The sequence below is a fragment of the Centroberyx affinis genome, unplaced genomic scaffold (assembly GCF_046629955.1).
Source record: "Centroberyx affinis isolate AG114_WGS23_722 - 3 ecotype Tasmania unplaced genomic scaffold, CSIRO-AGI_Caff_v1 ptg004359l_1, whole genome shotgun sequence".
NCBI classification, from domain to species: Eukaryota; Metazoa; Chordata; class Actinopteri; order Beryciformes; family Berycidae; genus Centroberyx; species Centroberyx affinis.
Window position 1 is genome coordinate 677,288 of NW_027282055.1, and position 17,713 is coordinate 695,000.

Below are 17,713 nucleotides of genomic sequence, written 5' to 3' on the forward strand. Positions count from 1 at the left end.
TGATGAAATGTGTGTACAGTGCACGCGTCGCCTCCTATCACCTTGATTGATGATATCATCACATTGATATAGTATTGTATTCTGCACCGGTGGCAGCGGGGCAGGTAGCCTACACTGATATGATACACACAAAATATATAATACGTCAGCTGGGAAGCCAAAACATACGTTAGAGAAACGGATAGGTCTGGTCCTCAGCGCTGATTGGCTGATTCACGCCTGAATCTGTCGTAAAATACCCAGTAAAGGCACACCTGTGACCGCAGAGCTGTCAATTTGCATATTAATGCCCTAACCGGAAATCTACGGAGACCGGGAGTGGCCATCCTGTGGGAAAGGACAATGTTTTTGTGGCAACTAAGCATTGATTGATGTTTAACTGACTTTTATTGTACTGAGCCTGGTGCTGAAAATGTTAAAAAGAAACAGAACTTATATCACAAAAAGACAAGATCTTAAAAGGTAAGTAAATACAGACTAAGACAGACTCGACAAAAAGAAAAGAAGCACTGTTTCACATAAACAGTGAAACTTATTTCACTTAGGACTAAAGGACTAACTCATGCACACGACATGCTATTGTGTGTGAACTACATATAAAACATGCACTCAAGTTCTATAAAAAGAGTTTGAATAGATATAAAAAATGTCTAAGTAATAATGCTTTGATAGACTAACTCATCCCCTGACGTTTTGCCTGCAGTAACATGTAAACAACAGTCGAGGAAGAATACACTGGATATCAACCTGACAAGGTGATGGGACAAAGTTGTAATAAACTTACGTCTCTATCTCAGTGTTTTTACAAGTTTTGGGTAGACCAGCTATGCTGCCGTCCACCTTGGTACTCTCTCCACTGCTGGTAGATGGACTCCCTGAATAAACAAAAAAACAAAACAAACAAGTAAATAAATAGATAAATAAGTGTGTAAATTTTATATTACAGAAGGATTTTACTCCAAAATAACCATCAAATCATTAATGTCTAGCCCAAGATCTGAGGTTATAAAATTCCCAAAAGCCCTTTTTATTTAATCAATCAAATATTCTAGTTTCAAAATACATTAATTTGCAATTAGTTTGACTCACCCTCATTTGACCATTTGGGAAATTCTAGGTTTACTCTGGAATCAGGCAATGTGCTGCTACTGCAAAACACAATAAAACACATTCAAAAGCTACATAAAGACAAAAAAGCAAGACAAATCATTCAGTATGACATATGAAATGCAATATATTGTATGATTAATTCATATCTAATTTTGTATCCAGTGTGAATGAATTTAGTCACAACAATGGTATTAAGTGGGACACATACTTCACTGTTGTCTCCTTGGAGCTTTCTCCTGAGCAGGGGATTACATCTGTCTCTGTGTATCTGAGAACAAAGCTTAGGAAACAGAACAGTATGGAGCTAACAACAAGTAAGCCATTTATCTAACCTGTAAAATGCAGAAAAATATTGTATATCATTGTTTTCTAAAGGTAAAGGAGTTTGTGTTTCAGTCAGTAAAGGCCAACTTTTCAAGGCAATAGAAACTTTTTAAGTCATCATTGTTTGGGTACAAAATGTGAAATCAAAAGCGAGATATAAGGAAGGAAAATATAATGGCATTTTTGTGCATCATTGCTTTAAAAGTTCACTTAGATTGTACCCGATTTGGCTCAGTCCACTATAAGCTTCAGTATGAAATGCTGTGTTGCTGTGTGTGCTCAGTCTAAAGGATACTGCGCTCTGCCGTACTCCAGAGTATCATCTCCATCCACGTCCAGGTCGGCATCGCTGTCCCGACACTCCTTAGAGGTAGTGCTCACCAGCACCGCACCTGATGGGACATTGATAGAGAAAACTTGTTCAATAAAGGAATTCAATTCTTCTTCCAAAAGGTTACTATTAGCATGCAGCATGGAGAGAAGCAATTCTCTGAATAGTGAGGCAAAAAAAGGATATAAGTATGATTTTCAGCACAAAGACAAGGAGTGGATAGGGGAGGGTGGAAAAGTGCAAAAACTGGGGTTCAATCTGTGAGTTTCACGTCTTTGACTGTCTGATAAAAACATGAATGGAGCACAAAGATCTGCTAAACAAGTTGCATGAAGGATTCACTTAATGATACACTTAATGCATATAATTGCTTAAAGCTTAATTTCTTGCACAGACATTTTCACATTAACATCTAAACTCTTAATACTTCAGGTGTCGTACAGTTAATTGTGTGGTAAGGCTGCTTGTTCAAGGATAAACCAGGAGAAGTGGTTTGTTCTCATTTCTTGTTCTTATTTCGATCAGGTGAATTTTGGATTCATGAAATGTTACGCTACCCCCTCTTTCTCTGTCTCCCCCTTCCTCTGTCTGTTTCCTTCTGTCGCTCTCTGTGTCTGAACAGGTTTGCAGGTCAGATCTTTCTTCTTGGGTAAAGGAAACCGTTACTTTTAACCTAACCTTCAAGGCATCCTGCCACGCTGTAATCGGGACTGAAAAGTTCAGTGATTTTTCAACTGCCACTCAGTCACATTATACACCCTCCACTGAACAAGATCATACACACGGGTACCTCGATGGCTTACACACACATATTTACACACACACACACACACACATTTACACATGAACAAGCACATGTGCACACACACAAACGCAGACAAACCACTTTATGCTTACCTTTGAACCCGCCCAGTATAGACGTCATCTGTATCCTTCTCCTCTCATTCCACTCATCCTCCAATGGTACCAGGTCCGCAGAACCCTCCTAACACACACACACACACACACACACACACACACATACACACACACACACACACATGAATATGTCCATATGTCTCCCATAGCCTTTGGCTACGTATCTGCTACTGTGTTTTCATAGCTGTGAACCAATGCCAGCAGTCTTTTCACATGGATACACACAGAGCTGACAGTGATCCTGATGTGAAGTGAACAAAGGCAGCGAACAACGTCAGCGGGTCGGACCACCAATGTTCTCTTAATCCAACGTCTCTTGGTAAAATGTACCGGCTACATCTCGTATATGTTCATCTCAGATTACAATAAAAATGCCAGGGATTCAACAATATCCACCTGTCATTTTCTCACTGAAAAACAAACACAGAACGTACCTGTCCCTCTTCTGGTTTCCTCCTCTTCAGCTTGCCAATCCTGACTGTGGACAGACAGAAAGTGACAGGGTCAAGAGAAACATGCAAAACCAATATGATGGAATAATGGAGATGCAGTTACTTTAAATGAGAGCTGTGCTGCATTTTGTAGTTGTAAATAGTGAAAAAGAGGACGTCCATGCCACAAGTGCATTGCAATAGAGTGTGTGCAGTATTTATTGCTGAGTTATCCACACTAAACACAGCAATAAATACACAAAGGTATTGCAATGCTAGTGTTGAGTTATTTTTTCACAGTTGATATTATTCTCTCCTGCTGCACCAGCAACTGACGATGGTGTACTGACTGAAATGTTTTCTGTTTGGGCACTTTTTCAATTTTTGCACTTTTTGTCACTTTTGCAACTTATGTAAATGAATACCAATCCTTTCGTTGCATCAGTTGGCCTCTTCTAGACTTCTACCTTTTTATCAGGGTGCAAGCTCTTTTTGGTTTCTTCTTGTCTATAATTTTTTAAACCCACAAACCTGAGACAAAGCTCATTCATTCAGCCTGGTCCCATGAGTTAAGGTGAAATGAGCACAATGTCTTAAAATGGAAATAATGTGCTCTGTACACAAAAAGCTAGAGAAATACGTTTCCCCACCATGAAAGGATTTTGAAATAGCGTGGTGAGCTGGATTCAACTTTTCATTTTCAGCAAAAGTTTTTCTTATTTAATGATGACCAAAACCTTTCCCCAACCTTAACTACCTTGTTTTAGTTGCCTAAACCCGACCCTAACCTTAACCCAAACCAACCCTTAACCAGTGTTGTTTTACTTTTACTTGCCTAAATTTAACCTGTTAGCTGACCGTTTCATGTGACGACCACTTAAAAATGGAGTGCCGCATCTGTGCTATTGTCACATAATCCTTTCATGGTGGAGGAATGTAATAATCACACTATTTGTGTTTGAGAGTTTAAGAGAGTTTGAGCCAAATTTACCATGTGGGTGTGGACATATCCTTGTTTTCTTACATAATACAAGCATACAAAGAGCCAGGTACAGTCTGAAGTACAGTCATACATAGATCCAGGAGGTACAGGTGTGGGTTGGTGCTCCCTACACACCACAACTTTGGGGCGTGTAGTTTTTTTTAACTTTTTTCTGACAGTTGGGGCAAAAAGTTCCCATATCTCCTTCAGATTTCCCTAGTTGTCACTCCTCCCTCTTCCACCCACTTCCTCCCATAGACAGTAATATAAAAGTTAACACGGCAGAACACCAACTGCACCTCCTCTCCCTCTCGCTGCGCCCTGACTGACTGCAGATTGCATAAGGGGACATTAAGTTTTAGGGCCCTCTAATTCCAGCTGGATGACAGTGGCCCCGGGGGGACGGACAGGGAGCCGGCGGCCGTGACCCGAGCGCCACCATCCCAGCGAACGTAATGAGGGTTAAAGAGACGGTCATAGATGAGGAGGAGCTCATCAAACAGAGGAGAGAGGAGAGAGAGAGAGAGAGGTTGATTAACCAACAGAGGAGACCCCCCCCCCTCCTCCTCCTCTCTTTCTCCTCTCCTTTCCTCCCTGACGTGTATTTAGAAGCTCATTATGCTGTCCTGTTATAAGGCCCAATAAAGGCTAACAGACCTCGACAGATCTGGCAGTTTGAAGAGTCAGCTAAGAGCCAGAGAGTGGAGATGGTAATAATAACAGTAGTAAGATGTCTACAGTGTCAGCCACAGCTGCAAGTATGCTGTGTAGCTCTACAGGTTTATATCAGTGCAGGGACACTGAGTCTTTACCTGCTTATTCCTATTCAGTGTCACAGGGGGCTGGGACGCTATAATATTACTAATAAGTCTAATAGGAATATTTGAAGAACTCATCTTCAAAATGCTATATATCCATTTTGGAGGAAAAAAAACATTGCCTGAAGAAATATAGATATTTCTTCTATCAATTTGTAAAATATTTCGTCAACCTAAGACTTAAGATACCTACTGTCCTTTAAAAAGTACCATTGTTTTCATTTTGAGTCCCTTTTTACAAACAGGACACATGTCATTTGGTAGCAAAACACTTATTTTGTCACGTCTTTTTGCTGCTCAGTACAGTGAAACAGATCAAGCTGAGGGTGGAGGCAACTTCATGCTATTTGAGGGTCGAACTGGGCAATATGGACACAATGATCACAACAATTAAAGAAAATAATTTCAATACTGATATATAACAATATCTGCTAACAGGCAAAATCACGTGAAAAAACGAATTGATGTTCTACACATTGAACTGCATGGTAATAAACCTAAATTATGATAAAACTTAAATAATATTTGGGGTCTAACACTGCCAGCCAATCAGAGTAATAGCTTTTTCTGGCTACTAGAAATTCCCCAAAAATGGTTTGTAGCCCTTTAGGCGAGAGAATACTAAAAATATTTACAAATAATTTTTACTTGAAGAACTTCACAGGTGTGATTCATAGACTCAAGGCAATTACATGAAATTGTAGGAAAAGCTAAAAATCACCCATTTTAAATGCTTCCTCCTTAAACATGTACTTAAACTTACATCAGCTCAAATCCAGGACTTGGCCACTGAACCGTATCCTGAGGGAGCGGGTTCATAAAGTGAGTGTGGGAATGAAAAGTGCTTCTCGGTGCGTCTTACCAGCTTGTGTGCAGTCTAGGTGGGCTCCTGCGCTGTGGGGGCGTAATGGGGCGGATTTGACGTAGCACCTGCACCAGCAGAGGTCATCGACTGTTAACATATCAAGAGGTCAAAGTTGAAAGGTTAATAGCTCCTCTGCTCGTGTGGGCGCTAGGTCAGTGGAGGCGGTGTGGGAAAGGGGTGATATCTCAACGAATGGAGGGGGGGGGGGGGGACCGGACCAAACACACAACTGTTCGCATCGGTGTGAACAGAGGAAGCTACAATATTAGACTCCTCACTTCATGAATCTGTACAGAATTTGTTCATTTAATTACGATTTAAAAGAAAGTCCACTGTGTGAACTCTCTCTGGACAGCAATGAAACACACAACAGTTCAACAACGTTAAGTAAAGTCTGCGTGCATCAACATCAACATACCATTTAGTCTGGTGTGTCTGTTGGCTCTCACACGGAGAAAAGTCTGTGGAAAACAGTCAGGGATTAGAAGACTCAACAATGTTAAAACACTTACAGTTTTTTTTTACATCTTGTGTGTCACATTGCTTTTGAAATGAATTTCTCTCATAAATGAATAATAAATGAATAATAAATGAACAGAAGCTCAGTAGATGGCAGCAGGATATTACTGGATGCTTTAATTTTGACAGCTGTGTAGCTTAATTCATGTTGTGATCTACTTCAATCAATGAGGCAATATAAAGGAAGAAATCATGCACATACAGTATATTTAATATTTTACATTAACTATTTCCAATAAATGAAATCAACCTGGTTTCAAAAATATAACATATTTACGTTTTTGGGTGCCAACTCAGTCAGTTTTATTCTATTTACATGACTGCAGTGTTACATCTTTGGGAAATGAAAGTCTTTGTTCAAACATTATTTATAAGATTTTGTTTTACTTCTAAAACCAAGCCCCTGTGGAAATTGTGTACACTTATATGTACAATCATGTTATTTTCTAAATCTAACACAAGATTCAGATGGATTTTATTATTTTTCCTCATACCTGGTATCGGTCGGAGTGGACGTCCTCTGCCGGTCGAGGCGGAGAGGTGGGAGAACCCCCTTCACGCTTTATGTGCAGAGAGAGAGAGAGAGACTATGGACAAAAAAGGAGAGAGAAAGGAGAGAGAGAGAGCATTAAAGGCAGGGTGACAGAGAGCGAGTTGACCTGAAACTCATGAAGATGTCACCGCACTGTTTACCTTGGGCGTCCCGATGAGATGGTCGCGCTGTGCTGGAGTGGCACTGTGGAGAAAAGAGGGGAACAAAAGCTCATATTAATCAAGCTGGACAGGCTTTTCTTTCAGAGACACAGAAAGACACACACACACGCTCACACACACACACACAAATCACACTACGGTATCTCCCCCTACAACATACACACACACGATAGTAAAATATCATCTCCCAAATAACCTCTTTATCTTGTGTATATTTGTATTTGTGTCTGTGTATAACCTCATTTTACTCTCTCCCACTTTATGTCTATCACGAAGCTACTGTACACACACACACACCCACACACACACACACACACACACACACACACACACACACACAGTGTCCCCGGGGGCCAAGTTCAATTTGAAACCATTACTGTCCACGGAGCGGTCGTTAAGCAGATTTGGAGTGTAATGTCTTTATTGGAGGAATCATTCTTCTGGTCTAAGCAGCAGGTAATGTGTGTGTAGGCGTGTGTGCGTGTGTGTGTGTGTGTGTCTGTGTGCATTACTGGGTCCTTGTCTGTGTGTTCCTTTGTGTGTGTGTGTGTGTGTGTGTGTAAGGCTCAAAGCAGCCATTAGCGGGACATTATTTGCCTGCTGTATGATTTGTCGCCTCAAGGCCGGAGGCTCTTATATGAAATATGTAGAGAACAATGAGGCAGCTTGTAAACATTGCACTCAGGTGACGGAGAAGACGGGAGACACCACCAGGGGAGGATGGGAAGGGGGGGGGGGGGGGGGGGGGGGGTTCCCTGCAGCTACAGTATCTGTCAAAAATTAATTATCACCAACACACCTGAAAGCCAAACAGAATAGAAAGTCTGGGATGCAAATAAGTAAGGAGGAAAGCAGGAGGAAAATGACAGATAGAGAAATGAAAGGAAGCAATTTTGGGGGAAAATACAAAAAAAATAAAAAATAGAGAATGGAGTTGATGATGGAGAGCTTGACACCAACACTGCTAGGGTTAGAGGTTTGAATCTGTGAGGTGCTTTGGATAAAAGCGTGCACTAAAATGGCTTAATGTAAAATGAGACAGAGACAGACAGAGAACATGTACTGGGTTATATTGTGATCGGAGTGAAGTCAGACGATGCCAGTGTGTGATTCAGTAGTGTGGCACCTGATTTGTAGCTGGGCGAGCTTGACCAGCTCCTGCTCCATGTGATCCTGCAGCTCTCCTGGCCGCAGCATGGCCTGGCACACCGGACACACCGGAGCCTGGGAGTCATACAGAGCCTTCACCTTGTCTGCGTAAAAAGAGGGATTAGAGGAAAAATATATTACGGTTTTCATATTGTCTTGGCTCATGTGTGAGTCTCTGAGTGTGTGTGAAGTATCGATGTGATACAAAGTAGAGGAAGGTAAAATAAGGTTAAACACAGACGCACATACACAAAAATGATTATGAGAGAGGTTTTGGGAAGATTTAGTTAAGATAAATATACTGTAGAGGATAGAGAGACAGTATAGTGTTTTGTGTCTGTCTTGTGTGAAGGGCCCTTTTACTCAATTAGTCAAGTATTAAGTTAGTAAGGGTTTTGATCAACAAAGACTTTTTTACTTGATGGGGCCAGTTTGAAAATTGCAGTTTGCCTATTAATGCTGAGCTACATTTCTTTATCATCACTACATTATTCAGAAATAAGTATTGGCTGTCTGTGATAAATACAAAATCTAAGCGTCAGTTTGCATGCCTGCACGAATTTGCAGGAGAACAATAATGTAGGACAAGCAAAATATTCAGATTTATCGAATGAAAAGAGCATTTGATTTGCTCATAAAATTGTAGGACTATTAGTCAGCTTAGGATTTCTTTAGTCGAGGACAGCCTTCCTTGTGTGTGTGTGTGTGTGTGTGTGTGTGTGTGTGTGGTGTGTGTGTGTGCAGTAGACCTATCTGTACTATTGACAGACAGTGGGAGAGAGAGTAAAATAAGGTTACACACACACAGAGACACACTACTACGGCCCCCTGCTGTCAGTGTGTTGACATCATAGGCTGTCAATAGGAACATTACCCAGGAGGGCCACTCGGCCCATTGGGCCCCACTGATGGATTACTGCCATAAGCAGCCAGCTGGGAGCCAGAGGAGCTCTACTATATCAAGATTTTACCTAGTAGATGAGGTGATTTACTCCTGAAAGCCATCAATCACACAGAGAGAGCTAGTAGGCAAGATGCACCTAATTTCCCATCTCTGCACAGTCAAGGGAAAACAAATGACAGAGCTGGCTATCACAATTTAACATTTTTTAATACGCAACATTACAAACAGGTGAGTGTTTGTGACAGTTTCTGACCCCACACTGGTGTGTGGAGCACAGTGGACTGAACTTCCTTGAGGACCTTATTATCTGAACACCGGACTAACACTTCACCTCAGCTCCACTCCAAATGACCGGCGACATGACAAGCTCCGATGCCAATGTCTGTCGGCAAGTGCCGTCCCCTGACATCAGTTGAGCTATGAGACCCCATAATGAGGAACCAAATAGGACAAAATGGCCTCTAAATAAAACATGGGGTGGAAAATAGAAAGCGGAGTCGGGTGTCCTTGGGAGAGTGACAGCTCGCCTCGTTTTTTCCCCCCCTCCTGCCTTTTTTGCATCCCCTCGCGGAAGCCTAAATGAGTTTTCCCGACACGCATCGAACGTTCCCGGGCTTTCTGCGCTCCGCCGCCCGGAACACGCAGGCGTCAGTAAACAATGAAATCTCTGGGCTGAAATTGAATTTATAACCGCATTACCTGCACAGATAACGTCTCTGAGTGGCGCCGCGATAAGAGCAATGGGATTTGATTTTCAGGTGTTTTATTGGTCCACTTTTTGGATAAGCCCTCCTCCCCCTACAGCCTGCCCCCCCCCCCCCACCCCTCCCTCTCACCTCTGCTCCACACAAACATCCAATCTAATGGGGTGTGAGCGTGCGTGTTTGGATGTATACATGAGTGTGTGTGTGTTTGCATGCTTGCGCTGAGGCCTGACTCAGTGCGTTTGTGCTGTGCTCTGTTAAGTGACAGTTGTTGGTTCACGACCAGCTTTTACACATCCCCATCCCCCGCCCCCCCCCATCCCCGCCCACATAAACCCTGTCAGTATCAGTCAGCCTCAGCCCCTCTCCAGCCTGGGGGGTCTCAGACACACAACAGGGGGCTGTAAAACCTGCCTGTGGGGCTTGTTAACCGTTCCCTCACTACGGCAACTGGCTGGGATGGATTGGCCCTCTTTGGTCGGGCTGAGCCGCGTTTGACTGGGCCATCTCCTAATGGATTCACTCTCTCTGTGTCTCTGATTGTTTCCTTTTTCTATCTTTGTGTCTCGCCAGTTCAAGACCTTCTTTCCTGGCTGTCTAGCCTTTGTCCAGCTGTCATTTGCTCTCTTCCTCTACTAGTCCCACTTGGGAGGGAGCTGTGACTGTAGTTAAGTTGCCCTTACATTTGAAACAAAATGTGTGAATCAGAATGGAGCCACATGTCCATTTTTATCTGTACTTTATGGTCACATAAAAATTGACTGAACTATTTTCATAATCAATTTACAATGTTGCCTGACCCTAAAATTGTTCTAGATGGAAAGTAAATCAGATTTTATATAGCTTTCTTGTTGTCAGGAAGGAATCAAACAGATACAGCAACATGCCTGAATACAATCTCTATCTTATCTCCCAATGGATTTGAAGAGAATGCTCCCTTGGGGCGAATAACCCATCAAAACACTGCAATATGTCTCTGCCTCATCCTCACTATCAAGAGCATCATGAGATAGTAAAGTTCATGTTTTGAAACAAAACAAGATATCTCAGTCCTCCTTTTCCCCTCGTATGATTGATGGTCAAAGCCAGTTTCTGTTGTTCCGCATCAAGATGTGTACAGTGACTATGCGGGGTTCAATACTCGCCACTGAAACAGAGAGATCAGAATCCCGCTGACAAATCCTCAAAGCATCAAGTCCCCCCGCGGGCCTGGGTAATGGCCGATGCCAGCGCCCATATGACGGCTGCCAGTTCTGCTGATGCAGACGGAGCGGAGATGCCTAACGTGACCTTTAGTGAATGCCACATCACATCAGGCCTGGATGTCACCCGCTGACATTATGCTGGGGCATGAAAAGGCTGTTCTGCAGGGGAGACATGGTGATGAACGTCCCCCCGGTGACAAAACCTGAGGACGTGGTATAATCCTGATTGACACGGGGAGGATTGGACGGCTTTGAATGGCAGAGGATGAACAGCGAGCCAGCGAAGGCTGTGGAGCTGGTTTTATGCCGACTGGATCTGTTTTTCTGTGTTCTTTGGCGATAAAGTGCTGAGACAACTCACCCCGACTGGCATCATTAGCCCAATCATCAAACAATTCTCTAAGCACATCAGAAATCCCTCTATAAAGCCATAACAAGCACAGACTCTATATAACCAGTGGGCATGGAGAGATTGGCGGGGGGAGTAAAGTTAACGCTTGGCGGCTAATGTTGCAGCGGTGGGTTGTGTAGGCAGGTCCTTGGCACACTTTCAGAGGAGATGGAGGGCTATAAAAGCCATTGGCTCCTGCCACACCTGTACCCCACCCTATCCCGCGGCCTGCTTCCTATTTAAAAGCATCACATGCAGGATATTAGTCAGGGTTTTTCGCCGTCTGTGAGGTAGAGCTAACCTCTGAAGCGGAGGGGGGAGAGGGGAAAGTATGCAGGCCGCCGCTGTTTTTTATTGGGGAAATAATGGCCTATTGAGAGGTTGGGTATTTAATGAGCAACATAATAGGCCCTGTAGTAACACATCTGCTATAAGCAGAGTCATTTCCTCAGCTTTCAAAGGCTGCTGCTCCAGTTGATTTTTCTGCTTTTTATTCATCGCAGAATTGCTACACCGGTAATACATAAAAGACAAATGTGCTGTTGGGCTCCATGCTCGATCCTAACCACATTCAATGGCCAATGAATGTATACTTCCTATCCCAAATTGACCTCAAATCTCTCACTGTCCAATCTGATTCCAGCATCCTCCACAAATACCCCTCCCACTCTGCAATCAATTGTGTTTAATGTATTAAAGACACTCACCACAACCACCGCAACCTTTGGCCCTCGCACAAATCAATGTCTCGTTAGACCACTAATGATCATTCATTGACTAATAAGATCTGTATCAACCTCTTGTAGAACATTGATTGGCCTTTGGCCTCTCCAGTGCTCTGTGCATTACATGGAGCCACCACAAGCAATGGGAGACAGCAGCTGTAAGTCCCGGGGAATCGGATGATGAAAAAGCTCCTGGTGAGAATGGACAGGAATCCTAACCTCAAATTGACTCATTGTGAAGCACCTCAGGCCAAAGCCCTTTTCTTCTGCCCTACAGATCAATGGATGTAACCCCTCTGACCACAGGTCAATCAGTGCACAACCCCCCGATCTCTCTCTCTCTCTCTCTCTCTCTCTCTCTCTCTCTCTCTCTCTCTCTCTCTCTCTCTCATCTTCTCCATTACTCGCTACAATTGTTCTATCAGGTGCGGGCGTGGCCCGGCATGTCTCTGTCCAATCATCTCGTTGATGGAGAGTGGACTGGGTAGCCGTGCGACTGTGTCCCTCTGTCCACGTTTCCCTTCTCAGGACCGGAGGGCTGAGATCGAACCCTGCCTCCGCTGCGCTCTAGCCAATCAATCTGGCCCTCATTGAGATGCATGGCTCAATGATCTTTGATACTGACTTACAGATTGGAGTGGCCGGAGAGGAAGGCAGTGGGAGGGAGGGAAAGTTAGGACTGTCCTTGTGTATTTGCATTGGTAGCAGGCTACTTACAAGCCACCTAATTGGAAAATATCTGTAGGATCTATTTTAGGAGTTTTGCTCTGAAGTGAGATATCTGACATCTGAAAAACGTGAAACCTACTCTGACGAATTGACTCAGACTCGCATTGACTCGCAGAGCTCATAAAGGAATGTCAGTTTTTTCAGTAACATTACTGAGGATGGGTCTACTTGTATTTCTGAAATACTGATCATGAATTTCAGGAATAGCAGACGTACAATGACGAAAACCTGCCTTTATATGATCATCATATCCAAAAGTTGAGATGAAATAATGGTTATACTCTGGGCAGCAAAATGCCAAAGCCAAACTTTGACATTCATTTGCTGACTGCTGTCTGTCAAAATCAGTAGAGTCATATTGGATCAAGAAGCCAACGACAGCGGACAGGGATAGAGCTGTTCACCGGTGGCCTGTCACTCATTCTGATGCCTTCAACCTGTGCCCGCCTGACAGGCTGAAATATACAGAGATCCAACACTGTCACACTGTATCACACTGTTAGGACGTGAACCTCTCTTGCCACACTTGAGGCGATCGCTTGACATATTGAGTTTTACTTTAACTTTACCTTCTAAATTTTCACCAGTGGGAAGAAGTTTTTACTTTTGTCCTTCAGTTTCCCTACTGCTGTCATCATGTGAAAACCCCATAACTCCAATTTTGGAGATTTTCACGTTTTCTCTTCATTTTGAAGGATTACATGCTGCTCTATGGGTTGAGAAAATTCTACCATCCTTCGGCTTATAAAAACTTTTCAAGTCCCATTGGATAACATTCAGAAATGTAATGGAGGTAAAGCTAAAAACAAGGCTGCTTTTCTTAGCCCCTGAAAAGTTGACCTTTTGGAAGATACAAGGTTTTCACCGGACAGCGACACTATGCTTGTTAGCATTGTTAGCACCGTGCATTAAAAGAACAATGTAGAAACCTGATCTGGTAAAGGAAACTAGTATCTTAGTATGTTTATTATACTGTATTTCGTATATTATGTGATACAAAATATTATAATATGATGTTAAAGTATATTATTATATTATATTTTATGTATATTTAGTGTAATAATATTTTCTTGTGGTGAAGAATCCTTTTAAGCAGCTCTATTAAACATGTCGCACTAGTTTCATTGTATAGGTATAGGTGGCCTTTATAGTGCACCATAAAGTGTTGGGCTATTAATTCAAATCTATAGCTTCTGTCATTATTGTCTCAACCACTTTATGTACGCGAGTGTGTGTGTGTGTGTGTGTGTTGTGTATGTGTGTGAATGAGGTGATGTGCAGAAGCTAATAGACAAATCAAAGTCCCTCGTTAGACAGTAATTAGATTGGCTCTCAAAATACAGATCACTATTACTCGACCCACTGATTAACGCACATTCTCTCTCTCTCTCTCTCTCTGTCTGTGTCTCTCTCTCTCTCTGTTTCTCTCTCTCTCTCTCTCTCTCTCTCTCTCTCATTATTCCATCGTCCTCTCATCACTTCTCTCGCAGTTTCTTCTCCCCCTTCGCTCTTTCTCTCAATTAGTGGTTAATAAGGAGAAAATGAGAGGCTTGCTCTGTTGCTTGCATCATGTACTCAACTTTTCCAAACAGACCTGAACAAACAGTGTGTCAATGTGAAACGCAGACTCACCGAAGACTTTTAATAATGCCAGACAACAACTATACAGCCCTCAAAACCCTGCCAGCACTTTGTTACATATTTGATCGGTTGGCACCGTTTTTGGCAGCAGGGTCCGTAAAGGAAAATTCCACTCTCAGATACTCTTACATTTGTTATATATCATCAATTTGTGCTGTTTTCATTTTGTGATGAAGTGTTGTAATTCACTTTTTTTGGTGAACCCACTTTCCCTCAACCTGCCTTGTCTACTTTTACTTCAGTTAGTGATTTCCTACGTTTCCCAGAAAGCCTTTCGACAACCCCAAGAGAACGGGTGTGAGCTTGTTGCATCCAGCTGTTGGTTTTACGTATATGAGAGAAATAGTGATAGTGATAGCATAGTATGAGCAACAGAACGAGAAAAAATTTGAAAAGAAGAAGAAATGTATGCCTCCTACTCAAAACACAACATTGCATTCTGGTGTTTAGAGGCTACTGTTGTTAAAGAAATCAGTATCTCTTCCTCTTCTACAAAGGATTTCTCCCTGTATGATTGTCGTACATGGGTGCAAAATGGTGAGTCTAGGAAGAAGCCCTCACTCTTTGATTCTGAGGAACTGACATCTACATTTTTCCAGTTATTCACACAAATAAGAAAAATAAACCACCATCAACAAAATGGACCCAGAAATACAAGATGCATCAAAAATAACTGTTTTTTTTTAACAGTGTTACTGTTTTAGGGTGGATTTTTCCACCCTTTGTAGAGTTAAGCAGGTAATTTGGGGCTGCTGACACACACACACACACACACACCGCCCCCCCTCTGCCGAAGAAAACACACCCACCTGCCTTCCCCTCACACACCTGTCCCACATGCAGCCTGGGCAGCGCAGGTGAGAAGCGGAAGCCTTTGCTGTGAGGAACCAGCACACCGCAGCGTCCCTCCCTGCAGTCTCATCACTGCGGATCATGACAGATAAGCCATCTCCCCCCCCCCCCACAGCTCCTTCAGATAACATCTGATACTGTCAGAAACACACTGTCGACCACTGCTGGTATGAGGGGGACCGCAACCACCTGGCGCTCTGTGATACTGCCGTGTTTGGGTTAGTCACACTTCCTACGGGATGTTATTGTGTCTGCCTGGATGGAAAAACAATTACGGCAAATGACGATGGTTTTTATCTTCAGATAGACAGATGCGAAGATACAGATTATTGAGCAGATTATCTCCAGTAACCCACACACAAAAGGAAGGGGAATCAGGGAGGTTTAAACCACTGACTTTCGAGTCTCATTTACCATACATTCCTTGCATGGAAAATATTGAAAGGTGATGAAATGTTGGGGTACAACTTTATTTTTTATCTAGAAAAACATAGGTCTAAATCTAAATTTGCAAATTATTCTTAGTGTGTGTTTTCACCTGCTTACAGCACTAGAAGGGTCAGATTTATAACATCAGAAGAAGAAAACTTATCATCCAAAGAAAAGTACACTTATTTTCTTTTTAAAACTTTCCTGTGACTGTCTACATTTTCTGGCACTTATGGCATAACCCGCCTGTTTTATACTCCAAGCATGTTAAAATAAATGCAAGGAATTATTTAGAATTACTACTGACACTATAGGATTGACCAATCCTGAGAGAGAACCACAAAACGGAGCATCAAACATAAATCCTAATACATAAAAATATGAAAGTATTTAACTCTTCAAATGCATTACATCCATGAAATATTTGAATTGCACATTAAAAATGCTATCTGAACAGATTTGCTACTATATGGCCTGATTGATGAAACCCATTGTGTGGTTTAATCATTAGGCTGTAAAGAAAGGTCAGCGGAAAATAATGTTTTTGTTTTTGTTTGGTGTGTTTTTGAGGAAAAGGGCACAGCGTCCCTGGGTGCTGAGCGGGGTTTCCCAGCACCGGACTGGCTCCACTCCCCAACCCTGAACCCTTGTTGAGAGAATGAGATACTGGACTTTTAATATAACATTCAGCTGAGTGGAAGGATGCAGCCTCCGCATCAGACTGGAAATCACTGTTGCTGATAGTTCTATTGTGCCTGCGAGTGTGTGTGTGTGCGTGTGTGTGTGTGTGTGTGTGTGTGTGTGCGTAGGCGTGTCTGTGTATGTGTCAAAGAGAAAGTGTGAGACTGTGAGAGTGTGAATATGCACGCACCCAAATGGTTATGTGTGTGTGGGAGAGAAAGAGAGTAGAACTGGGCATACAAACAAACGCAATTTTGTGTGTGTGTGTGTGTGTGTTTGTGTGTGGCATGTACGCACGCCCCTGTGTCGCCTTGGTGAGAGCAGCCCGGTGTGAGCGCCCGTCGATACGCCCCTCCGATCCCCCCCCCCCCCCCCCCCCCCCCGTCAGCGAACACGGGAGAACAAAGCGGCCTGTGGCAGCGCCGGCGGGGATAGATCTTCTCCCCTGTGTTTTCCTTCAATAGGGTCACACAGGCGCCGCGCGGAGCCGCTCACAGCTCCGTCTCCTCTACTTGACTGATCAGGAGCTTTGAGCTGCAGCTAATGAGACTGGATCCTCTCCAGTGGCGACTGTGCTGGAGCCAGATCCAGCCCACCCAGAGCAACACTGCATTGTGTCCAGGAGCCGGCAGGGAGAGTTTATATAGGAGCTGGATGTCTAGCTGGTGCGACTGGCATTCTGGATAAAACTGATTATATGCAATGAAAAAATGTATAGTCTTATAGTCAAAAGTGTTAAGTACTGAGACAGTGAGTCAAATTGCAGTGTAATATGGAAAAGAAGATGAGTCTCAGGGGAAAAACAGACTTGATTCAGAAGTATTTATTGGTCTTTATGTTAAACGTATTAAAACAATTACACCAGTAAAAAGACCAACTTTAGCTCACTGTGACAATACACTTACACTTTTGATGAGAACATGTTTTAAATAAGGTTTGACTGGTACAGGTTGTTTAAGGCAGATACTGTTAACTGATATTTTTTGGAGTGAAGCTGCTGATAGACAGCATTTTTTGCTGATATTAAATATCTTTTAATTTGACCATTTTCATGTTCTTGGCAGAGTAGAAAAGCCTCTGAGCCTTAGACCACAGAGCTGTAACCTTTCCTCTGAAACCGAGGATAATAATAATAAAACATATGCATGCATACTTTGTGGCATCATATCCATAATGTTAGAGGTGGGTGATACTGGCCGATATCTGATTCTTAATAAAAGGCCGATATCAATATATCAGTGTAACCCTAGTTTTAAACACGACACCTCAGTGCCCTGTGTCTCTTTGACCT

General features: G+C 42.8%; 1 protein-coding gene across 1 annotated transcript in view; it reads right to left on the bottom strand.

Annotated features, from left to right (window-relative positions):
- Positions 1 to 780: 780 nt before the first annotated feature.
- Positions 781 to 17,713, bottom strand: part of rnf220b (ring finger protein 220b) — a 25,351-nt gene continuing 8,418 nt past the window's right edge. Inside the window, 11 exon segments of the mRNA XM_071543649.1 lie at positions 781 to 875; positions 1,090 to 1,178; positions 1,319 to 1,378; positions 1,730 to 1,826; positions 2,663 to 2,750; positions 3,118 to 3,161; positions 5,777 to 5,866; positions 6,198 to 6,240; positions 6,793 to 6,885; positions 6,992 to 7,034; positions 8,139 to 8,265. Of these exon segments, the coding sequence (XP_071399750.1) occupies positions 781 to 875; positions 1,090 to 1,178; positions 1,319 to 1,378; positions 1,730 to 1,826; positions 2,663 to 2,750; positions 3,118 to 3,161; positions 5,777 to 5,866; positions 6,198 to 6,240; positions 6,793 to 6,885; positions 6,992 to 7,034; positions 8,139 to 8,265 (869 nt within the window).